Source organism: Ambystoma mexicanum, chromosome 3p, assembly GCF_040938575.1.
Source record: "Ambystoma mexicanum isolate Mex_15411 chromosome 3p, UKY_AmexF1_1, whole genome shotgun sequence".
Lineage (NCBI taxonomy): Eukaryota > Metazoa > Chordata > Amphibia > Caudata > Ambystomatidae > Ambystoma > Ambystoma mexicanum.
The window spans coordinates 1205514102-1205540753 of NC_090925.1; the positions used below are offsets into that span (position 1 = coordinate 1205514102).

Consider the following 26652-nt stretch of genomic DNA (forward strand, 5'->3'; position numbering starts at 1 on the left):
AAACATTGTGTAGGATAGAAACAGAGTATTGGGATGAAAGTAACAAGAACTCGACTACAATGGCTAGACCAAACACACCAGTGTGCCAATTGTAATGAACTCACGGTGGCAGATGAGATTTCTCTAATGTAAAGAAGGATATACATGAATATGCATCTCCAGTATCAGTAAGTTACTACTGATGTGGTTTTACATATTCACAGACCATTAACTATTATCATTTTAGAAGTTCATACTGAATGGGGTTTTGGTCATGAAGAAGGCATCTGAATTAAGGATACTCTGAAAAGTTGCACATTAAATAGAGCTCCACTACACATAGACCATACCAGCAACACATAGGAACTATGGCCTTGTGAATAAAATACGCTCATACCAACAATACCTAGGAAACATTGCCCATTCAAAAAAACGGAGGAACTACTGATTTGTATATGGATGAATATTGTATATGGATTAATACACAGTTTATTGACCTGTACTTTTGCATCTGAAAATAATGATTGTAAAAGAATAAAAATGTCTTATGTATGGGTTTCTTCTGTTTGTTATGTATGCATTTACTGGGAAAGTGATGTATTGTGATTTATTAGCATTTTCATATATGTTGTATTATTTCAATGTACTTATTTTATTATTCGTCTCCACTTTATTACTCATTAACAATAATGAATATATTTTATAATATTTATCTCAGGTGGTGCTATCCATAGGTTTAACTAAATTTGGTTACTTGGTATGAAATTATTTCTTTCAGATAAAATTATATATTTTTAACAATCCAGTAAAAAGTGTTTCAGTTAAATGTATAATCACAAATACTCTAGTATGAGCGATTCCTCTGTTAATGTTGTGGTAAATTTCACAAGACGTGCGTGTTTACAGTCTAGCTGACCTATCCTACCCCGGAGTTAATCTTAATCTGTATGGGGGTGTTGGAAAAATATAGTGCTAGTACTACCAGGCTTCTTTGATGTTAAGGGTTCGTTAGGACTGCCTCTACTATACACTCGTCCCCAAAAGATGACCAACAGGGTTGGCTAGAGCTTCATAACAGCCATGAGTTATTCTCACCTGAATGTCTGTATCAAGGAGGGCCTTTTCTTGGGCAAGTATCACAAAGCTCTGTTAGCTGTAAATATCATATCCCCTCACACAGCAGGGATCTACGTACAGGGATTCAGGCCCTCTCAGAAAAAAGTTCAGCCTCGGATCTGGGGACTGATCGTCTCCCCTTTTTCCTTAAGGTTGGTGCTAGTGTTAGATTCCTCTGGCGACCTCATAGTGTCTGTCATGAGGCTGCCTTGCGCATGATGCATTAGCCTGTGAATTGAAACTCATGGAGCAAGTTCTGTGAAAACCCCCTCATAACAATTATCCAGCTCTGTTACAATCATGTTATTCAACACTATAATAAGTGATATAGACACCTATCATATCCTTCACATTTATTTTGTATGTTATGTAAAAGGTGAAATACAAAGTATGCACCAATATACCATATTATCAATTTTATTATAATTTTAGTACAGCCTCATCATCATGCAGACAGCCCAAACAGGTTTGAAAATCAGACCAAATATTCTCAGGGTGACAGCAAGGGTTATAAAGGCTACAGAGATCACATTCAAAAGTATTTATATATCATATAATTTAGCCTATTTTGTAAGGTGGGGCAGACTTGCACATCCAGTTAATAGAAATTGTGCGTTGGGTGACAACTAGGGCTAGCCTAATAAGTGTAACATTCACAGCATTATCCTCTGTGAATAAACTGTCCAGTGGGGAGAGTGGTATTGCACTATTAATTCACAACCGCATGGGTTTGTGATATCTAACTAATATTTCCTAACATGTTGTCACGTCCATGCAAGAGGAAGACAGTACGCTCAGATTGCCGAACACTCCGGGCATTGTGCAGGTTTAGTAGGGTCCATTCTATGGAATTTAGCCTAATTGGCATTTAATGTAACTGGTTTACATACCAATAGTGCATCATTAAATGTTTAGGACCAAGGACCAAGAGAGTGTTTGCCTTTAACAGATATAAATGGACATTAACAGGAAGAAATTTCCTCTGACTGTAACTCTGACTTTGATTTGTCTCAAGTCTGAACAAGATTATTTCTCTCCGGATGCCTTGGGAAGTCAGGCCAGTGCTTTTGCTTTTGCGAAGTAGAATTCATCCTGTGGTACTGTAATAAGGGCTTGGGACTGTGGGGGCAGAGAGTTCAGATGGACCCTAATGTTGGAAATTCACCATTTCGTGCCACATATCCCAAAGAATAACGCTCGCCATGTTTTATGCAAATCAAAGTCAAAGCTGACCTCTACCCTGGGGACCAACAACACAAGGTCTTGAGGTTCAAAGAAAAGATTTTTATTTGGGACAAAAACAAGAAGACTTTGAGTGAGGTTAACCAACTGACACTCAGTTCCCTTAAGAGTGTGAGGGTTCAAGAGGAACCGAAGCAATGCAAACAAGTGCTCCTAAAGTCCAGAGCGGAGCTCCTGATAGGACCATGGCGCCCTAAGTAACACATTTCTACGGTGCCCTGTTTGTGATCAGATTGGATTTCTCTGATTTATGTATTAAAAGGGAAAAGAAAAGTCACTCACGGCTCTCAGAGTGGTGGGGTATCCAGCACTCCTTCAGGCAGCTATTGAGTATAAAGGCCCTACTGGTCAGTGATCAACTAGCATACCAAATTATTCTGGTCAGAGTGAGGTGATCCTGCGGCAATTTGGATAGTAGGTCTTGGGGGCTTTTCTGGGGAAACTTTGTCTCCAGACCTCCTGCAGAGTATACATCACCCTCTGTGCTACGAAGCAGGAAATTAGATTCTTGTGGCAAATAAGGGGTGCATTTTGATGGGGTCTTCGAGGAGTTGGGAAAGTACTCTTCTACTTTCCGTTTGGACTGTGGGAAGATCATAAGGGCTCTTCTGTATACTACTTGCAGGGGTTGCGTTGTGTAGGAGTCAATACCTGGCCCCTAGAGTCTTCCCAACTGATCTATCCAAAGTGTTACAGCAGGTAGTTTGTGGTCCTAGCATTCTTTCAGTCACAGCTTCAAATAGGTTGGTCTATAGTCCTTTGTATGGTTTGGAAAAGTGACAGGTGTTCAACAGTTTCTGAAATGCATAATGTTCTTCCTATAAGCAAGGTTGTCTGTGCATGGTGTTTCAGAGGTTAGAGGTCAACACAGCAGAGGCATTGCTTCCTTGCATTTTCCTTGTGTAATAGGGAACCATCTCTAAGGAAATCTTGCTTGATCATATTATCTTCCTCTAGACAAAAGGAGTGACTTTCTCCATGAGTACTTCTGTGTCTCTGCCGTGGGGGACCTTGTGGGTGATGCAGACCATTTTCAATTGAATCCACATTTGACAGGAAGCCAATGCAGCATTCAAAGGCTAAGGTGGCGCAATCCGGATTACATTTTTGACTATGTCCGGTTTTCACTTTATAAAGTTGGTTTAGATTTTACACACCATTTGATCGTCAACTGCGTAGTCATAGAATATCATTTCTTGCTTCCTGATCATGTGGAACAGGGGAGACATGTAGTTTTTGAAGAGGAGGGCATAGAGAGAGTCGGTATCCTTCGGTGAACCCACATGTGATGTTCTGCAGGTTTCATCTTAAAGGCAGGTAGGGTGTTTTCTTTGTTGTTGAAAGAAACAAGGTAATCCATTTTAACGCTGTTTGGTTCAGCCTTGCTTCAGCTAGCCTGTTAAACATGACTTTTTGGTTGATTGTGGTTGATGGCAGCTGGGATTTGGAGTCTGATTCTGTATTTTATTTTGTATTATCCCAGTTAGGTGAAAGTGCTCTGCTCCTCTCATTGGCCCGAATCCTAGCTGTGGCTGATGTAAGATGTTGCGGGATTCTATGCAGCTGTTGATAGAGGTGGTAGCAGAATAAGGCAGGCTGGAGATTGGCCAGTAATTGCCACGGTCAGTGGGGATTCATTTTGTGGAGAGTTTGGCTGTCTTTAGGGCTCTTGGGGCGTTTGGTTATTCAAATGATCTGTTTGCTACATTCCCGAAGAGGTTGCACATTCTGAATGTTGCAGGATAGTTTTGTAGATGTCTTTCAGGTATGGGTTAACCTTTGTTTACAACTGGATTGCTGGGATTGATTAGTACAGGGAAGTCCTGGTTGGCGAGTTGATGAAATGCTGTCAATCTGTCGGGGTGTGGAATAGTTGTATGGGTATTGCAGTATTCCCATGGTCTTTTGTGGTCCAGAAAATCATGTAATTGTGATACTTTGCTTGAGAAGTGGAATGAAATGACATCCGAGAAGGTTCCTGATTTCCTTGATCTGTTTCAACATTTCATTTTGTGGGTATTTTGCTAGCTCAATACAGTTGGTATAGTAGGCTTCTTTTTATTGCTGTTAATGTTTAATCCAGAGATGTTGAGCATCATGCATCCAAACCAATACGTGAGTATCCCCTTCTTCGCAGGCCTCTGGGGAACAATACTAATGAACTACAGAGGTATCACCTCTGTAGAGCATTATGTATCCAGCAGATCCCCTTGTATGCAAAATTCAATTACTAAAAAAACAAAAGACAAAACAATTAGAAATGGATTAATAGATCATATGTCTAAAGAAAGAATAAGCAAACAAAATCACTAACATTGTCTATCTGTGTTGATGAAATTTCGACAGATAAATGAAGCTTGCCTACTATATGAAAGAACAGGTTGCACAGTCATGGCCAAGGGATCAGCAGATGGCTCAAAACCAGATATAAATTCACCATCAATGTTTATTTGGGTACAACACAGAAGAACTGGGAGCAGGCGCCAGAGAACAGCTGGCAAGATGGCTACATCTTAAGCAAAGTCTGGTGAAGAGGGATTAGTCCTGCAGAAAAACGTTCCCCGAGTGCCACTGATAACAAAATAGGAGTGGGATCAAGAGCTTGTCAAGCTGAATGAAGCGCTGGCGTGTACCTGGTTTCAAGGCCTGTTGAACGGGATCTGCCATGATGCACCCCAATAATGGAACCATAGATGAGCATAGAGGTACCACCCTGTATCAGCCTACCCAGTATTGGACCTATGTGGCAAGATACAAGGGTATGTCTACTTGCAAGGAGTAATCAGTAATCCAAGTAAGTCTTCCAGGTTTTAAGTCAAAGTAAAGAGATGCAAGGAACAAACTACTGAAGGAGCAGAAGGGCAGAGTAGCAACACAGAGAATAAAAGTAAGGCAGAGAATTGGCAAGACAAGGATTCAGGCAAGGAAACACCCAGAATGGATGCACAGAGAAAAGATGCAGAAAAATAGGAGCGGACAACAAGGTTATTTAGACGCACTGGGTTGTGTGGCTGCTGGCTTTTATGCCCGCAAAACAAGTTAGCTTGATGTTTCTAGGCGCCGCGTGCGGAACGCACAAACTAGTCTTCTTGATTCTGTCCCCAACGTGCCTGCAACATCCAGGCAAAGATGGCCACTGCCAGCAACCAGCAATTCCCGAGGACCAGGCGCTGGGCAGGGACACCAGGGAGTCGATGGAGACAACCCACACAGAGCAAACGGAGGGCAAGCTGGAGATTCCCAGGTAAGTCTGGTCAAGGTTTTCGTTCTCACAGGTGCCACCTAGGATATAAACAGCACGCTCCCGGGCCTCGTCTGAGGACATGGGAGGTACGTGGTAATGTAACAGATCTCTATGCTGCCCAAATCACTTTAATCTAATCTGTTATCTATGAGGTATTTGGCTTACAAAGAAAGAAAATTGCAACCCCCAGGATGGTGGGGCGAGGCATACCAGCAGTGTCTGTGAGGTGCTCACTGCTATGTTAATGGCAGTTCTGGGGCTTGGAACATGTGGCGGGTCTTATGTGAACAGTGGGGTCTGTAGACAGTGGAAGAGCATTCCTGACCTGCGGCTGCACTTGGCTCAATAAGTGAGGCTGAGTGTTTGTTCTGGGATTGGGGTCCCCGGTATTGGACGCTGCATAATAAACATGCTTGCTGTTATGAATGCTTGGATGCCTTGTTGAGTGTGGCATGCATCAATCTGGTGGTCTGTGCATGTTGAGGCAGAGGTGTGGGGCCCACGGGTCATAAAGTGATACAAAGTCGATGAATTCACTGTGGTGGAGTTGAAGTAGCACCCTGAGTACTAGAAAAACTGCGTAAACTGCTGCAAAACAAGTAAAGCTAAAATCAATATACCATAATACAAGCTAGTGTGGCTGGCAGTGCTTAAAACCTATAGCAGCTACAATATTATATATTTAATCAAATACATAATGTAAGTGATCTTGTATAGCACCTGTCTGCTCTGCCACTATTTGTGACCTCGCTGCATTTGGATCTCTAAGAAAAAAGGGCGGTGGGGTTCATTATTGAGACTGTGGGGAAGGCATTTGCAAAACCTGTGTTGTTGATGGGTGCAGGTCAGAAGTAACCCGTTTCTGAGTGGCAATCTGCTTTCTATGGGTTTGACGGCAGTATCTGGGAGTATGTTATCCGCAAGCAAGAGCCCAAGACCTGACAGACTACAGTGCTTTGGTTTGGATATTTGCTGATTTGGGAGAGTGTGACAGCAAATCTAGGAGAGCTTAGTTGTGACTTGTTTAGTGTTGATGCACTCCCGGCTAAGTCTGTGGTGGCGTCTGTGGGGCGTTTGTTTGTGTAGTGTAAGGTGTTAGGAGATCTTAGAGGAGGAGGCGGTTAGTAAAGGGAACGGGGGAGTAGGCCTTACAAGGCAAAACGACCTGCAACCCTGCATTGCCACCACTGGCCTCTTGCATTTCACTAGCCGATACTGCCCCTGTTAATCCCTCTCTCTCAATCACATCAAAACATTGTATCTCATATGCAACAAAACAAGCAACTGCGAGTTGGCAGATGAGGGGGAAGACGCAGTCTCCAGTCAAACTCCAGTCAATTAACGTATGCTCCAGCTGAGGGTTACAGGGTCTGAAATTGAGGGGAGCTGGGAGCTATTTGGCTTCTGCATGTAGCCTTGGAGAGCCTGGTTAGATTGACACCCAGAGCTACCAGGAAGTACTTCTGGCTCCCCAGGCCAACTGATGCCAAACAAACACACCAGTGTGAATTTAACTCTGTGCATTTGGGACAATTTATCAATAAACACTTGGACACATCTATACAATATTTAAAGCATAAGGGGTCATAAATAATGGACAACATGTTATGTGTCCATCTTATGTGGAAGTTAGATTTGAGGAATGCTATGCTCCTCGTCCCCCTTTGGTAGCACCTGGTCACTGGTTAATGCTGGATACCCAGGAGCTGCTTTTAGCTACTGCTTACCAAATCTTAATTTCAAACCCTGGGGTTATGGGAGGCAAGAACCTTTGGTTCAAAGAAAGGGCTACCTGAAATGTGGGGCCACAGTCACCCATTTTGCTTTCATGCTGGCTGACAGGCTGAGAGATGCCTCAAAGCTCACTCTACGATGTTCAGGTGCTGTGCTCAGTGGGCTGCTGGGAATTCTGCCCATCAGGGGAGGGCCCTTCTTGGGCAGAGCAAGAAAGCATTTATTAGGCATTGGTTGGGGCAGGGGCTGGAATCGCTGCTCATTTCACCCAGCGGTCTACCCTGCTGTCTCGCTCAGGCACCAAAATGTTCTCACAAAATCCAAAAGGAAAATCTCCCCTCCACCGACAGCAACAGCCACGACTAACCCGGTAATTATGTGGCACTAGGCCTTTGGTATCGGAGTGATACTACAGTGATGCTGTAACCCTGCAGGGGATTCTTCATGATGAAACGTGGCGCGGAAAAGATGGAGAGTGGGGTGTAGATTCCACAAACACATATGCTGCACTTTAGTGTAAAAAAAGGGGGCGGGGGAGGTGTGACCACTGCAGGATTATGAAGAGAGGTGTGTTGACAGTGACAGTTTCAGTCTCTCTGGCCTCTTTCTAGCTAAGGGTCTCAGTGAGGATCTGGGGTGTGATTGGGGTTCCTTACTTGTGCTACAGATAAAATGTTGGGAGCAGGGCCAAAACAGCCATGCTTTATTCATCCAGATTTTCAGGGCTGTCCTTCCAAGGGTAGGGTGGGGCTATCAAGGATTAGCATATGCGGTAGGTGTGAGCTGTTCCCAGAGGGGTCGCTTGGAGTGAAGGAGGGAACCGACTCACCCATTAACAGCTATTTACACTACAGAGGAGAGGAAAGGCAAAGAGAGCCTGTCTCTCTGAAGTACATAGGGTGCTGACTGAAATGTTGCTTTTATAATTACAACTTTTACACACATTGGTAAGATGTCAGATACGGCAGCAGAAAGTATCCCACCCTCACTCCTAGACAGCAGCTCTGTGCTCATGTTTTTCTTCCCGGCCTAACGCAAATGATGTAATCAGAGAGAAGGGGCGGTACTAGATCCCTCACCATCAAAGAAGGGAAATACTTGAGTGGGCTATGTGGGGAGCCTGTGTGGCCATAGTGATGACCAGCTGTGCCGCCTAGACTTAAACGCTGCTGCAGGGGATCAAAACAAAGCCAATAATAAGACTGCAGTCTCCTGCTGGCACACACCATTTACTGTGATCATACACAGGTTCCTCCCTGGAAGAAGACTGAATTCACTCCTCAATTCGTCATCACTTCACTTCTCTTCACTTCACTTCACTTGCAGCCTACCGCTGCACTCTCTGAAGCGAGACATGCGATGCTCCAGGGCTTTTCTGAGCTGTTGGGTGGTGATGGGCAATCAGAAGAAACAAATGACAGCCCATCCAGCTACAGATTACACCCAATTAATAGATGTCCTTCACTCACTAAAACAGAGCCTTAACAGTCAGAAGCTAGATACACTGCTCAAATGGGTGGAACCTTTCACCCCTTAGATGGACAAATTGTGGTGGAATAACTGAGGCAAAGGGCTGTAGCAACACATTGGAGAATGATGTGATGGATGATTTTGGGTGGAACTCAAGAACGAATGCTGAAGAATGAGGATTAGGAAGGGCGTGATCAAGGTGAATAATATCAGGGTGCTATGCCTGCCAGAATCAACACACATAAAAAGAGTGGAACAATTTCTAGAAAATGTGCTCTTTACAGGCTCGGGGAAGCCAAGGGTCTCACTTCCTGTTTGAGATGACCTACTGTGCACCTGTCCTTAATTGGCCCACTGAAGCACTGCCACATCCCCATTAAAGCCTGCATATTTACCTACAGAGACAAATTGTTGAAAGCAGCAAGGGAGAAAGGGATCTGCAATACCATAATGCTGCACTGTAAATGTATACAGATTTCAAACCCACAGTACAGGATGCCAGAAAATGTTTCTCGGAATCAAAGACTAAACTTCAGAATCAGGGAGTCACATATGTCATGTTATTTCCAGTGAAGCGGAAAAATTATCCTCGATATTAAGATACATTTCATCTCCAACCCACTGCAGGTCCTGAACTTTGCAGACATTGCTCAAACATGGATTGATGGCCAACACCTGGACAGGATCCAGGGAATGCAATTTTGGTCCAGGAGGGGTTAAACTATACAGAAGACCTAGTCAGGTCACGTAGTCCAGGAAGAAGGCTGGAAAACACTTTGCTGGGCCAGACAGCCGAACCATGTTAAACAAGCAAGAAAGGCATCCCATCTCCCATAATCCCTGGTTCCCAATTGAGGAAAGACCAGACAAGCAAAACACGCTTACAGATTTGCACTAGATAATGGGGAAGACCAGAAATGAGGAGGCAATGGAAGATTGCAGCAAGAATGAGGAGACCAAAGAGCAGAGAAAACACCTGAAGTGGATGACCGGATTGTAAGACCCAGAGAGGAGAGGAAGACTGCTGGGCTGGCTGGAATACCAAATTGTAAGACCCAGAGAGGAGAGGATGACTGCTTGGCGCTGAAAGTTCTTCTTGACAGAGCAGAAGGACTGAGAAGGTCAGGATGGATGCTCTGGCCAAGGGGACGGCAGAGCAGGAAAAGGACAGCGGCCCTGACAAGAGAAAGAAGGGACAGAGGTTCTGAAGAGTGAGCAGGGCAATGTAACCCTAGGTGTAGACTAGTGAGCAGGGCACTATATCCCTGGGTGTGGATGGGCACCATACCACTGAGGAAAAGACAGAGGAAGTTAAGAGAAGGAGGAGGTGTAGAAAAGAAAAGGTCCTCTGGGGACTAAACCAGCAGTGTCCTTATGTTGCAGACCTTAACTAAAAAACATAAATGTAATATCCCTGTTGCATCATTCGTTACATCATGTGACAGTACTCCTGGACATATACTGGTCCTATTCCACTGTATTTGGGCAGCTGACCGCCCCTAGAGTATGCTCTGCCAAAACAACAATATTATTTTTGAGATGGGTTGTTTCACTCTGTTTAAGGAAACTGGTTTGTCGAGGATACTGCCATGGGTGGGAGGTGGTAAGAGGTTTGCTTTGCTTTTGTTCTTTTCAATGCACATACATGGCCACAAGGATTACACTGCAAACATCTGCAGCTTCGGGACATCACATGTCACATACAACTAATACACTTATTAAATGTTCCCATTTGGTTCTTGACTTAGAGAAGGTTGGAACCACTTAAAGTAGTGCTCTAGTGCTGATGACGTTCATTTAATGAAATGGAACTTCAGAGATTTTGGTAAGAGGAGGAAACTGACGTGTAATGCTCAATGTTTCCATACATACAATCCACAGCCTAATGTTGCAAGAGCCCCACTTGCAAGGTGGACAGCAATTCCCACCAGCTCCAGGCTGGAGCGCCCCAAGATATTACTCATCATACTCCTCAAATTCGGGAGGAGAGCTATTTATATTCATAGAGCATTACAAGTTCAGCTTGAAGCAGTTGGGACAGAGTTTGGGGTTGTACTGGCGACTGGGTGTACAATTGTATTAGTAAATGTTTATGCAACAAACAGATTTCCCAGAGTGAAATTCTCCTAATATTTCTGCTATGGAAATGTAATGTGATTTAATTTTGAGTTTGGTTAATTGTTGTAATCGTATTGTAAAAGCAATAACATTTGAAAACCAAAAAAGGAAACAGGAATTAGGGAGTGACTGGGTCCCGAAATATGGCCATTAGTGTTTTCCAAAGAGGTTAAGCTTTCTTTATGTTTGTGGAACGGTCGGTTCAAGCCAGCCTCCGTAGGGGAATACAAAGTGTCCTGCACTTCTTTATTGACCTCTGCTTTGTCTTTCATGGCTGTTGTTGATGGTGACATGATCTGGCTTTGGTCAACCAGGTACCCCTACCTGGTACCTTAGGTCTTCCAGTGCGCTTGCGCCAGAAATATTTACAGACAGTAAAACCCAAGGGGATTTTAGTCTTTCCCCCTGGAAGGTAGTAACTAGATTTTACAAGTGAGTCATGAAGGACTTGGCTGACAACCTGAGGCTTCGCCAACACTAGACTATTCTCTTGAAGAACAGCTTTCTGGGGGTGGCCACCCCCGCTTCTCGCGTCCTTTCCTCAGTCACTCTGCTCTCTCCCCGGTCTTTCTCATCTTCTCCCTAGTCCTCTTTTTCTCCCCTCCGCTTCAGAATAGCCCTGCTATATTCTCCCCTTCCTCCACCTTTTTCCTGTTCTTTCTCCTGCTTTTTTCCTCTCTTCAGATTATTTCTCTCCCCGATCTACCTCTGTGCTTTTCACCGTCTCTGGTCTTCTTTACCTGCTTTTCAATCTTCTCTGCTCTTCTCTTTTTCCTCTGTTACTCCTTTTCACTTGCTCTCATTTTCTCTCTGCCTTGACTCTTTCCTGTGCTCTTTTACCTCTTCTTCTCTGCTCTTTGGTCTCCTCATTCTTGCTGCAATCATGGATTTCCTCATTTCCGGTCTTTCTTCTCTCCGGCAGCCCATCATCGATCCAACATCCCATTTGCTGTAATCTCCTTTTACAGCTCTGGGGCCATGCCAACTAATGCTCGATTTATGAACCACTGTGAGTGGCTGGAGCTTATTCTGCGATTGGCTATGTTTTACACAAACCACACATTTCCAGCAGCTATGTATTATCTAGTAGATCGCCCTGCTGCTCCGCTAGCAGAGGTCTCAAAACCTGTGTACATCATCTTGGAACCATTTCTCTCATGGTTCCCGTTCTTGAAAATGTCTGTGGAAAACAAAGCCTCCAGCATACTGAATCTCCAGAAGAACATTTTTAGGCTGACACACACAGACCCCAGCAAGCATGGATGCATGGGGTCCACGGTCTCTCATGCGAACGGCACTGCAAAGCTTTTTCTTCACATCATAGGTCTCTGTTGGAATCACATGGCTTGCAGACAGCCACGGCTCCGGGCCCTGAAATTGTGTGTCTCTGTCTCTAAGTACTTGCATCCATCCTGCTATACTGAAACTTTCTAGACATTTATAGTGACTTCCATTTAGGGGCGCTGCTTTTGCAGATAAGGCTAGAAGTGGGTGGGACTGCCTGGGGGATGGGCAGAGTCAACCAAGTCGCATCCTCCATTCACAAGCATGGTACTTAATCACAGAACATATATCTGACCAGCCGCTCTAGGAAAAAATATGGAAACATTTTTTAAGTCCACTTTAGGTAACCTATAAGATAATCGAGTTGCTTTAAATGATGCGCTCTGTTTGTCTAATCCTCAAGACTTCTTTGATGCAGAATACGAAGACTGTTGAGTAGAGATACAGAGAGGTTTCCCAGCAAGTGGAATTCTGCCTAATGGATAAATACATTCCCTTGAAGACGCAGTTTTAAAATGTTTATCGCTAGGTTTGTTTCTGAACCTATTCAAAGTCAAATTAATGTTTGCAGGGGGAGCCTCCTGCAAATGAACAAGTGACTTACTGTTGGTAAAGTTCTTTCTAAAAGCCATGGATCAGAGAAACTTTATTCTAACTAATGTCCAGAAAATCGAAAAAAGAGAGTCCAAAGAAACCGTACGCAACAAGGTTCTTGCCTGGCTTCGTCAGAGAGCAGGGCCAGGAGTGGTTAGATGCATGGTCCTTATTATCACCCGAAGGATAAGTCAGAGCGATTGGTGCTCGCAACCTAAAACGCATTGCATCATAGTGGGTTGTGGGCTAGCACCCTACCTACCTTTCTTAGACGCTGTAAATATCTGCACAAAGGTGCCTCTAAATGTAATTTGATTATTTAAGTGTTACAATTCTCTCACTGGTAATTTTCCTGTTTGTTTCTTCCTTATTATAGCCATAGTGTTTATTGATTAATGTTTTATTGTAGTTCTGATGATGAGTTGCTATCACAGTTTTAAGTCACTTGTTTGTGCTTAGGACGAATTCTACCTTTTACGCTATGTAGTGTTTGTTTTATGTTGTTTGTCTCTGTCTGTGCCATCACACCTACGGGTTTATTGTGCGCATAACAAATGTAGTAAAGTAAAAAAATGGTACTATCAGATTGTGGGAGGTACCCAAACAGTACTGCACCAATTCAGGGACAGTGTTAACTGCTCCACCAGGGGGGGGGGGCAATAGTGACATAACATGTATGTAAGCAGTGCTGGACCAGGGCCATTTTCAAGGAATGCTAGAACTGTAACACACAGACATAGGATAGGTTATGAGTAATCTCAAGCTTGAGGTCATGGAGTAAGAAATTCTTAGGAATCTGTAAAAAGAATAGTTTATGAGAAAGAACATAACTAAAGCTAAGCAATTTGTTCTTACAATTGCAGGGGGCTGCAACATTTGGCTCTCCAGATGTTTTGGACTACAACACCCATCAGCCCTAGTCTGCACAGCGAGTGGTGAGGAATCATGGCAGTCGTAGTCCAAAGCATCCAGAGAGCCACAGGTTGCAGACCCCTGTATCTAATTGTGAGAAACCTAAAGTTGTCTCATTTACTAGTCCCCGAGCATCTGTCATCCAGGTGGCCAGGACACAGCCATCACTATTGGATCCAGTTCCTGGGGGTGGACCAGTGCGGGAGGATCACCTGGGTGAGAGATCTTCGGGGAGAGGAAGTGGGACACCGAAGGGTGAGACTCGGTACCCCCTTCCTTGTCACACCTTTTACCCATCCTACCCCGTAGGATATCTAGAAACTCACCCCCCCCCTTTCTCGACACAAACACTTTCTCACAGACCGATTACCACAAAAGACGGACTAACATCAAAGCCGTATACCTGACATGTCCCAACACAAGGGTCAGGCAGAGTCAGGCAATTGCCGAGAATTACACACACCTGACTTCCCTTCCCTTTCCCCGTAGGGATAAAAGGTGGAGAACGAAAGCACATGGTAAGCAAGGCCAAATGGATGAGGAAGCAGCTATTCCAGGATGGCAGTTCAAACGGGGGAGAAAGCCAGTCACACCTGATAATTGTTGTACCACCAGAAGGGGAAAATAGAATCGTTGAACTCCTTGACTCGGACCGCGTATCCACACTAAAAGAGTTGTTGTTCTCCCAACTTCATGTCCCGACCAGTCAAAAGGATCTGTTCTTTAAAACTCAAGTGCTATTAGAAAGCCTTCCTCTCACATTATAATATAAAACAGTGGGATCAAATAATACTGAAAGTCTGATCCATCTTTACTATTATTAGACCTAGTGCTATGCACCCCCACCCTCCTAACCTTTTTTTTTTCGGTATCCAATTTTCATCCATCGCAGGGCCATCAGGGTTAGAAATTCACTTACCAAAGTCTATTCCTTCGGCAGACTCAGAATCACAAGAATCAGAGGACTTCGAAACCTTATCCGAGGGGGTTCGAGAGTTCTTTCTTTTCTGATTTAGAACCATCCTCTGAAGGAACCCTTACACTCCTGGAAGAAATGGCTGACCTAGCCAATGTCATAGCCCAGTTAGCGGCCCATCAGATGCAGGCCGAAGCTAGACTCCAGAACATTTTAATAAATTGGTTGAATTACAAGCGAGACCCTTAATACCACAAGGGGCACTTCAAGCATATCTTGAAGGCAAAAATTTAGGAAATGATTTCTTAAATTTTGAATGCTTAGCTGAACAACTAGGATGTGACGAGAACCTCAAAAGATGCTATTTGGCCCCTTTGTTGAAAGGCGAACTACAAACCTCATATCAACTACGTAATCTTGCACAGGGAGCCACCTCTCTATCCATTAAAGAGGGGCTGTTAAAAACAGTGGGGAAAACCTGCAATTTGTATTGGCAAAAGTTGAGCGCCATTAGATTAAACCCAGGAGAAACCCCCTTAGAAATAGGTGAACGTGTCAAAAACACTGTGGCCCAGTGGATGAATAACAAATCCTTAGAAGAACTGAGAGATGGTAACCCTAGAACAATTATTCCTTACCCCCTTTTTTTGCAGAAAGCCTTTCCACAGCTAAATCGACCTACCATAGCCACGGCCATTGAGACTGCCCAAAACCACTAAGATGCAGTTAAACAATTCCACTCAGCTCATCGGTGGAAATAACAGAAGGATCATAGGCCTATCCACCGACTTCAACCTCAGGGAATAGATAAACAAGGAGGGATCGTATAGAATTAAAGAAGGGTTGCCACGTGAAAAAGTAGAACTCAGAAGAACTGAACCTATGGAAATAGGCTGTTTAAAGGGTGAGGAATGGGAAGGACCTGAAGAAGAGCTAGAGACCTTTAGTACCTGTTTATGTCTTCTACTGACTTTACATACGAAAAAGCCTGGGTAAATGGGAGGCAAGTAAGGGCCCTAATTGATTAAGGCAGAAAGCAAACTGCTATACGTGCCAATTTAGTTACAACAAAGGATCTGGAAAATGCAGCCCTAGTTAGGGTTACATGTGTACAAAGGGACAATGAAGTGTACCCCAAAATACCTGTACACATTAATATCCACGGGGAAACCTGTGAGATATCGTCAGCCATAATTCCTGGGAACTCCCTAAGAAGCTATTTTAGGGCGGAATTTCCCTACCTTCTCTACTCTCTTACAGGAAACTCCACCTCCATTCAGAGACTTTCTACCCCAGAGTTGTTGGCAAGCAGAGTACTACTCCAAATATTCTCCAATAAGGGACTGGGAAAGCTCTGAGCCTAGGAAACCTGAAAAAACCCTCCAAAACGAATTCATAGGCTACTGTAGAGAGACCAATAAAATCACTGTACCTCTACTGATACCAACCACAAGTTTTAAGTATGTAGTTCAGCATCCAGGACACGGCCATCGCTATTGGATCCAGTTCCTGGGGGTGGACCAGTACGGGAGTATCACCTGGGTGAGGGGTGTTCGGGGAGCAGAAGTGGGACACTGAAGAGTGAGACGCGGTACCCCCTTCCTTATGACACCTTATCCCCATCCTACCCCGTAGGATATCTAGAAACTCAAACCCACACACCCTTTCTTGGCACAAACACTTTTTCACAGACTGATTACCACGAAGGACGATGCACTAACATCATAGCTGTATACCTGACATGTCCCAAAACAAGGGTCAGGCAGAGTCAGGCAATTGCTGAGAATTACACACACCTCACTGCCTTCCATTTCCCCATAGGGAGAAAAGATGGGGAACGAAAGCACACTGTGAGCAAGGCCAAATGCACGAGGAAGCAGCTTTTCCAGGACAGCAGTTCAAATGGAGGAGAAAGCCGGTGAGACCTGAAAGGACGACAGTGGAATTGCCCTTGCCCTTTTCAACACAGACCCGCGGAGCCTCTGAGAAGGGAAACGTAAGAACGGGAATTGCAGCTTGCGCATGGTGCGAAGGATGTCAGCGGTACATGGGACCCTCCCACACTGATAGCCAGGGTGGGGAGAAGCGGCTGCCATCGTAGTACCATCCTTGACTCCAGATGCAGGAGATGCCAAGAGAGTTCGGCACAGCCGGTGAGTCGGAAAGAGCTGATAATAGATCGTACTGTGTTGGGCACAAGGTTGTGAAGAGCAACATTGTATGAAGAAAGAAGACAAAAGCAAAAAAGGTATTTTGTAATCAAAATAGGTATCAGAGTGGTCCGGCGCCACGTGGGAGCTCAATCGAAGGACTCCGACTGATAACCAGCTCCAGAACAAGGAAAATATGCTGAACTGAGAAATCGAAGTGGTCATACGAGGGTCAAGCCAAACCCCTTGTACAATCTAAAGTCTTTGGTTGCTGTTGAAACTACTAGTATCAAGAGGCCCTAGGGGAGGCCGGTGTGAGGTATCGAGGTGGTCATACAAGGGTCAAGCCAAAACCCTTGTACAATCGAAAGTCCTTGGCATGTTGCCGTACTCTATGAGGTGAGGAATATGAAAGTGCAAACCCGAGTAAGGGAAATGTGAAACTGGCGTTTGAGCCCGGAGGAGGGGAACGCAGTATCAACTGTGATATTGTGCAGCAAGCGCTTTCCAGAGAATAACTGTGATCCAGCGAGACGTGATTGCCCTTTGGAAGTCTTTGTTTGAAATAACAAGTGCTTTAGGAAGCCGGTGAAGGTAGGTCTGAGCCCGGCTGAGGGGGACCTAGCTAAACTAAATGGTTGTTTAAAAAGACATTGAGACTTTGGAATACTATACATGAGGAGAGTGTGATTGAAAGGCACATTTGAACCAGGACGAGGGATGCCTGCATAAAGCTAAGAGAAGTGAATCCCGCATTTGAGAAAGCAAAGTGAACAGTGTTATTTTTGGCAAATGTGAACCCGGCTGAGGGATGCCTCCGAATTAGGGTGAAGAATAATACACCCGTGAACATTGTGACAACTAAGCATGAACCTGACTGAGGGATGTCCACAGTGAGTTGTTGGTCTGAGCCTGACTGAGGGAGGCTGACATTGAGGGAGGGATCGGAGCCCGGCTGAGGGGGATCCAAGGGTGAAGAGTAATCGCCCGACGTGAGGAATAGTAGAAGGAACTTTTGTTTTGTTCATTATGTCATATCAGCACCTCTAAAGCAAGAGATTTTGCATGAAAGAGACTTGGACACAGAAGGTCCTGATATTGAGAAAATGAACTGTAACCTCGTGCTGGAGAAGCCCAGGAGTGTACTGTTCTCAAGAGTCCCGCCTTGTCCTGTGCTTAAAACGTGGGGAAGGGAGACCCCGGCCATAACATCCTGACTTATCATTTTGTGATCACTTCTTTATTTTCTTGTGAAACACTATTCCACACTATTATGTAGCATAGCGTTAAGGATTGGCAATAGGTTTTCTTAGTATAGGCCCTTTTTATTTGATTAGACTCCAAAGCAAAGGTATTCGTATTATTTGATGGTCGATGCTTGCTAACAAATGAAGGTAATCCAAAGTTTCTTCATAACATCAAAGCAGTATGCCAAATGCGCTAAAATACTACACTTGGTGTACCCCAAAACGGTGTACCCAGGACTACATATCACATATAACTACACAAACACAATGAAAACACATCCAAAATAATGTTTCACTATAACCGCGGCTGAAGTTCATTGACTTTTTTTATAGCTCCGGTTACAAGATGATACTTGGAGGGGGGGGGGACATATGTTTTTATACATATATACATATTTATGTAATATATAGTTCTTAAAAAGTACTCTGAATACATAAAGTATACTTTTCAGCATGAAACCCGCAGCTACAACCTCCAGACGTTGCTGCGGTTGGCCGCTCCTCCAAAATTCAACACCCCATTGGGCTACACTGTAGCTGCAGTTATGAATATATGTTTAAAAATATTTATATTGACATCCCTATATACGTGTAAATTGAATAAGAATAAAGAGGTGGGAGTATGGTTAATGCCTGAGGTAGAAAGGCTGTAAGTACGTTCACCGGATGTAGAAAAGGAAAGATACAGTAATATCCTTCCATCTGTAAAAAAAAAAAGATAGGACATTTGTGCATACAGCACTGTTATCTTCACAAATAGTAATCATTGGGTCATTGGAAAAAGAAATCCAAGATGGATAAACATACTTTAATAAATCAATAAGGTAAAGAGGATACATTTAATGAGTAAAATTACACAAGACATAGTAACATGGGTGAGAATATACAAGCTTTAATACATTGGATAGCACAGCTAAAACTAGAGCAGGGTGGCTGAAGCAGCTAACTATTAATGTGTTTAAATTATATCTTAATATATACATATATATGTAAATAAACAGTACTTTTACTATGCTATATTTGTCTTCTAAGAATTTCCATTTTTAGAACCAAACTCCTATTTGTATTGAGTTTTTTTTTTACAGTTGTCTTCTATTTTTCCAAAGACTTGCATGTAAAAAAGTCTGGAAACACACAGCCAAACTTAATAAGACTCCCAAAAACCTACTGTGTCACTGACCATGGCCTTTGGTTATGACCAGGGATTTTTCACCCCAACGTCACTATGCCTATAAAAATTACTTTAAAAAAGAAATAAAACACAAACACCCCCAAAATCTATAGCCGCAGGCACATAACTACTCATACCCGTGGCTATCTGCAGTTCTGCATAGCCTCGGATATAGCTGCGATTGATGGAAACACTGACGAAAAACAAAAAATGATTTCCTGTCCCCCCCAGGCCCTCAGCAAGTGCCCCCCTCATCTGTGCCAGCTCCCCTCACTCTCCAGATGGCGTTGTCACCTCCCCTGTCATCTCCATTTCCCCCCCACAACACATGCTGTTTCTGTGATGCATTTTGCGTTGAGATGTTGGATATTCGGGGCTATAGCTGCGGCTACAGAAAGCTTTGTGTTGCAAACTCAGTCCCTGGACCTCCTACAAATTCCAAATTTCACTTGGTGTCCTCCAGCAACCTCCCCACATCTAGACTGCAGGTTAAAATAATTCCAAATGACATTAAAGAGCTCTCTTGCATCGAGAGAAAAACAAGATGGCGGTTGTTTCATTTCTAAAAAAAACGTGGTTTGGTAATTTACCTGAGATATAGCTATCTATTTTTGAGAAGGGCGCACCCCCTTTAATGTCAAATATTTAAATAACTACTGCACGGACAACTGCAAACCATGCATGGATCGCAAGTCAACGCTTCGTGCCGAACTAGTTTCAGACCTGGTCCAAATCTGTCCAGCGGTTTTGGCTGTGGCCTTTGTCATAAATATACCTTGTCTATGGGAAAATAAATGTGAAGTAGGCCGCAACTTTGGAAAAATAAAATTCTTGTCTACTTAATAACTTTTTTATTTTTTAACGAATCCTTACGAAAAATTGCAGTCTCGGAGGGCCCACGAGTCCCTAATCACTTTTGAAATTCCGGTCATATCTATTACTCGAATCACAGGTTAGTAATGACAGAATTTTGAGGGGTTACTATGGGTGTCCAACCCACATTAACTATAGGGCGGGTATTGCTGCATTACAATATATAATAACCTATATAGATGTCATAACTACTGAAATACTGCTCCATTGAAAATCCAGTAAAGTTCAAATATAAACAATGAAACATCCATTTTGAAAATAAATTCAAATCACATCATACAATTCAGTTGTAAAGAACTGGCACAATAGACAGCCTGGCCTCAACATGAATCAACGCTTACCTTTTTCACAAGTGTCTTCTCAGTTCACAGATTTAAATATCACTGTGCCTGCTTTAGTAGCGTTTTCTATATCTGAAAAATACAAATGGTAGTTTGGTAATTATGACAGGCATTCTACTAGGCATCTAGATTGCATCAATGAAGGCTGGCCTCCCACTTTCCCCAGAAACTGAATATGTGTGTGATATCTTCTCCTCCCCTGGCAGTCCCCGTTTACACTGCCTGCTTCTTTCTGGGTCTTTCTATTCACTCACTATACAATTCAGAGTTCAGACAATCCTTTGGTAAGTGAAGGAAGTGGTTTAGTATGTTTATGCCCTAATTGCTGCTTGCTTTTTGTATATGAAAAATAAGTGACATCTGTGAAATCAAACCAGGTGGTACTTTGAACACCTTGGTTCATTAATCACAGAATTCAATGGCTGGAATTATTATAATTTGCCTGGGTTTACCCTTGCACTCTATTTTGCAAAAGAAGAAAATTGCAATCAGGGGACCCAAAAGCACACACGCACCAAAAGTTGGAAATTCCCTGCAGGCAACCCGCACTTTTTGTAAAATAACCACCAAAGTCTTTGGGGGCAGCATCATAAAAAAAGATGGTTTTCTTAGAGAAAAGTGTGGCTAGTGCCAGGTGGCGATTGTGACATGCAAAGAGGGAAGGGGGGTATGAGGACATGGGGGATTTCTATACAACACTGGGACATCACTTCCAGTGCCTATGCCACTGCGACAGATTGAGCCTGGAGACACACCACGGTGGCTGCTTAAAGATGTGTGGATCAAGCATGCGCTTGGAATCTGCTAGGAAAAGATATCCATATACAGATTTTTGGAAGTATATTTATAGTACTTGTAATCGGAGGCATTCTATAAATGGAAATTTGATGTAACTGGGGTGAAATCTTGAATAACTGTTTAAAAGAAAACAGTGCAGTGATCAATGAAAAAAACTTCAAGCTTGAGTCGAAAGGAAATGTAATATACACACATGGAATGTGTATGTCAAATCTCTGTAGTTACCAGTAAGGATTTCATCCAATTTCTCAACGACAAGTTTGGCATCATCCATGCTGAAGCACATTGGAGGCTTGAATTTGATGACATTTCTTCCAGGGCCATCGGTACTCAACACAATACATTCTTTCTTCATGCTAGAACCAAGAAACATTAAAACAACATGTTTAATTCCACTGTCATTTTAGGTGATCAATATGACCCATAACTAAAGAAGTCCTAGTACAGTAGTGCAGTACTAGTGGTACTAGTACAGTATAGTGATCCTGCAGACTGTAAAAGCAAGGCTTATGAGGGTTACGCTCTTATGTTCTTGGGGGAGAAAGGGGTGTTGAAGGTGTTTTTCAAGAAAAATAAGAGACGGGAGAGGACATAAGATTCCTCCTCCCCATTCCCGTTCTGTCTGCAAAAGCCTCTAGATTTACGCATCCATGAAACTTTCAAGCAGACGTAAAAGAAATGGATTGTTATGGAATCCACTTGCATTTAGCAATTGCTAATAGCAGGCTGATTCCATAGGAATCCCTTGTAAATATCTTCTGCAAAGTGTAATTTACAGGCTGCATTTACAATTTTCACAAACCCGGAGAATAAAAGAGGTCACCTGTATTTACTCTTTCCTTTTGCACTCGGCATTGTGAAAGTCGGAAATTGCATGCATGGGGTACAACATCACATATGCGCTGAGCTTTGCAGACCCCTGCATCATTAGCACGTTTAGTGAAATGACTGCCAATGTGTAACGGATTACACTGTACAGGCAACACTACTGAATGGATTACCAATCTGGAGTTGTTGCTTCCTCCAAGTAAAGTGGCCTAAATCCTACCATTGTACACCCTGAAAAAACAGTAAAAAGGATGCAATTCAGTGTCAGATTACACGTGTAATCTTGTCTGAAATATGTGCTGGCTTTGACCACTCGCCAGAAGCTTAGACAGGTTGTGGCCTGAGGGACAAGGCCCATCCTTTATTCCCCAGGGCCAACCCTGTGTCATTAAGTACAGGGGCGGGGGGGGGGGAAGAGCCAGGATTGGACGCATTTCCGTTTATGCAGCAACTGGAATACTGATGGCAGTGTGCTGATAAGTGAACACATTGAAAACCATGGGAGCCCCTCTCCCCGCCACCTGGTTGCCTGATACGAAGGAGTCGGTGCACATTTATCATAAAAATAACATGCTATGATATTGTATAGTCCGCTACTGAGGCATTGAGCGTGCTGGCAGGCTGCTGTTCGCACCTAGGATCTGAATTGATCAATTACTCTTGTAATGGATTCTGTATTCTCCAAAGTTCATATAGTTGTGCGTTCAACATAGCACAACTTCAGTCCATTTTCACCTTTCTTGGGAAATGTCTGATAATGTGTTGCGTGTTGCGATAGCTCAGAAGACAGCTCAGTGTGTCAAGCGCTTGTTACAGAGATCTGTGTGCATATGCCAGATCACTGCTCCAAATCCCTGCAAGACAGACTTAGCCTTTCCTCTCTCTGAGACTCATAATGTTCAGTTTATAAACTTTAGTGATAGTAAATAACACCTACCGTGCTACCAAAAAACGCACTTGCACCCGAAAGTGCAAGCTATACAAATTACCATTGCACCAGTATGGTGCAAATTGAGACCTTGGCCTTCCAATCGAGGATGGTAAGAATCAGGAGCATGATGCATTAGTCAGGAGAGGTGATTAAGTAGCCAAACGGGAAACAGGGGGGCAAACGTGTCAAGGCCCCTATCCCGACTTTGCCACCCGATGATACTTTGATACTGGGAAGACAATCTCATCTCACTGTAGAAGTACTGTCCTTTCATCAGTGAAAGGGTTTTCCTACTCACATTCCGATTGCATGCCATTGAATGCCCATTTTATCAAGTAGGGCAATTGCATGGAAGGACCAGAGAGAGCCTACAAAATGTCAAAGGCCTCTAGCAAGATTATTTTAAGGTCTGCTTATTTGACACAAACTGTTTGCTCTTTCTACAATTCCAAAAGAACACTTCTTCACACCATTAATAACTGAAAGGATGAAGGCACACGTTCATGCAGGTACGTCAATGTCTTTTAATGCAGTCTTCAAGTTATACAGCAGTCAAACCCCCACCCATCTGCCTGCATCTTAAATCCATCTGTCTCTTAGTACAAAGCAAAACACCTTAATGTTTCACCAGAACCTGGTTACTCCACATTCCGTCCCTCCTGCACATTCCAGGTGAAGTCACATCACAACACATCTCCCTCCTTTGACACATCCCACAAAAACACTACACACTCAACGAAACCCTCAACACCAAAACTATGTACATGAAATAACTTAACATAAATATATGCAAGAACGGGCAAGGCCATGATACCTTGCAGATGGGTTAGCAGTAGCTGGAAACAGGTCTCTATAAAAATTCACATGGACTTGGCTCGCGCTACTCTTGCCAAATTCCAGACCTAACCACCCGCACCCCGACTGCACCCCTCAGAACCTCCACAACCTGAACAGGATTGGAATACAACACATCCCCCTTCTTTCTTACAACACCTTTCTTAGCACGCACCCAGTCACCCACCACAACTTCCAATCTCCTCCTCCTCGATTTCTCATTGGTCTTCCTCACCCACTCTCCCTTCTTTTTATCCATCTTCTCTCTCAATTCTTCCACAACACAATCAGATTCTTGCACCATAAAAAAAAAACTCGAATGAACTTACTCCTGTGGATGCATGCAGAGCCAACCACAGAGCATACAGTCGATCCCTCACAGCCACTTTCCTATCTCTCCCACACGCACCCTCCATTCTCACAGCCTCCATCACGCAGCGATTCGAAACTTTCAACCATTCCATGAGTCTGCGGTTGATATGCTGCAGTCCTATTGTGCTTCACCACACATTGTTTGAGATATTCTTGGAAACACCCTCCAATAACCTGCCGGCCATCATCGGTCAGGACAGAATCAGGCAATCCTTCCCTCTCAAACACACCCTGTAAGAACTCCACCATCGGATGAGCTGAAATATCTAGTACCACCTGAAATTCCGTCCATTGTGAAAACAGATCCACAAGAACAAATAGGAATTTTCCACGCCCACTCCCCATAGCCACTGGACCCAATATATCGAACGCAATCTCATTCCACACATTTTCTGGCGTGTCCACCTTCACAACTGGTTGCAACCGTGCCACCACATTGTTTCCTGACACCTCACTCTCTATACAACTCTCCACCATCTTCTCCACGTCCCGATCAAAACCGGGCCACCAATACTCACTTCCCAAAATAGCTTTGGTTTTTGTCACCCCAATGTGACCTTCATGGGCAATCTCAGCCAATTTCCTCCTCAAAGACTAGGTCAAAACTACCCTATCCCATCTGTACAAAATACCCCTCTTCATGCATAGCTGCGACTTCACTTCCCATAAACTCCTCCTCTCCCCACTGAACAACCTTTTCTCTGGCCAACCATCTTCCACAAACCTTGTAGCTCGGATAAAAACATCCTCCTCCCTCAACGTCCTTAACAGAGTCAGTGCATTTGGACTATGGATCCCCAAACCAACTAACCCCGAGGGTCTCACCTTTATGAAAGAATCGAGAGAGAAAGATTCACCGAAGAATATCCTTTGTTCTTCTTTTTTAACACTTCTGCACCTGCCTGACAGAGAAAACCCATTAAAGATTCCAGTTCTTTTCATCTAGAAAGCAGCAGACACATGGCCCACTCTTTATGTGGCTCAACATGTGTTTTTTTACCATTTTGATCCCATCAACCAAATATCTCTTCAGTTTCAACCCTTCACTAGATATCTCATGGACAAGATACTCAACCACTTTCTTGCCAAAAAACATAGTTCTCCATTTTCAATGTAATACCTCTCTCTTCTAGAATCTCCAAAGCCATCCTTAAATTTTCTTCATGCTTTTTCCAACCGTCCCCACAGACTAATATGTCGTCTTGAAAACAATAGACACCAGGCAGATCTTTCAATAACTTGTCCTTTACTTTTTGAAAAACCGATGAGGCCGAAACGAGGGCAAATGGCATTCTGCAGAACTGATATATTCCTTTGTGAGTGATGAAACTCGTTAATTCTTTAGAACCTTCTTCCAACCTTATGCGGATGCCATATCCAACTTTGAAAAGAACTTTGTCTCGCCCATCATTGCTAACAACTCCGTCATATTGGGCAGCGGATGTCTCTCTGCAATCACACATTTGTTAAATTCCCTTAAATCCACACACAAACTCAACTCACCACAGCTTTTCTTTCCTACTACACGAGGAGAGACACACTCAACACTCCCAGCAACTTCTATTATCCCAGCATCTCTTAATTTTCTCAACTCATCCTTTACACCATCTCTCAATAGCATTGATACTTGCCGCAATTTTGCTGCTACAGGAATACTCCCCTGCTTAAGTACAATTCTATGCACATCCCCTTTACACATCCAATGTCCTTGGAAACACCTTCGGATACCTCTCAACCATGCTAATATCTTCACTAAAATGTAACACTTGTTCTCAGTATTGGGATCAAGTCTTATCCTCAGGCCCTTTTGCTCTCTCCACCCCAACAATGTTTAACCACACTTAGTGACAAATACTTTGCCCGCCTTTGAATTGCAGGTGGGCAACAACACACCCTATAACATCAATCTTACCCAGATTCTATCCTCCAGGTTTCTTATCAGATGGTAACCACTCACTCACCCTTCCACCTACCACATTCCCATACACTTCCTGCAACATCAATGACAGCTTCGCACCTGAATCAGCCATCAACCTCACAGGCTTCCCATCCACATAAATATTGGCAAATGGACTGTCACAATCCTCCTCAGTACACATCACCATGTTCACGTCATTACTTTGACCTGCGTTTCCTCTTCACCCAAAGACTGATGCGATTCCTCATTGACATAAAATACTTTTCTCCCACCTCCCAGTGGATAGTTCCTACAACAATTTGCATAATGACCCCACCTTTTACATTTGCTACATGTCACTCTCCTACCAGGGCACAGCAGGGAACTTGCACAGTGGTTGGCACTAGCACACTTAAAACACAGCTTCTCATCAGTCTTGCCCCCTTTCATTTGATCACTTTTATTATCTGGTACTTCTTGCGGTCTTTGATTATACGCTTTGTTCTTTTTTCTTACTCTATTAATGTCCTTTCCCGCATCGCCTACTCTTAGTATATCACTGGGTATGTTCTTACTCTCCTTTTTGTTCAGTTTGGCAACA

The 26652-nt window shown here is 43.5% G+C and overlaps 1 protein-coding gene across 1 annotated transcript in view; it reads right to left on the reverse strand.

The window, feature by feature from the left end:
* Positions 1-2358: 2358 nt before the first annotated feature.
* Positions 2359-26652, reverse strand: part of PHYKPL (5-phosphohydroxy-L-lysine phospho-lyase) — a 460271-nt gene continuing 435977 nt past the window's right edge. The window contains exons 11-13 of the mRNA XM_069652639.1: positions 21415-21545; positions 20392-20463; positions 2359-4567 (exon numbers count right to left, since the gene is read on the reverse strand). Of these exons, the coding sequence (XP_069508740.1) occupies positions 20411-20463; positions 21415-21545 (184 nt within the window). The 3' untranslated portion in view covers positions 2359-4567; positions 20392-20410. The remainder of the gene's footprint in view (positions 4568-20391; positions 20464-21414; positions 21546-26652) is intronic.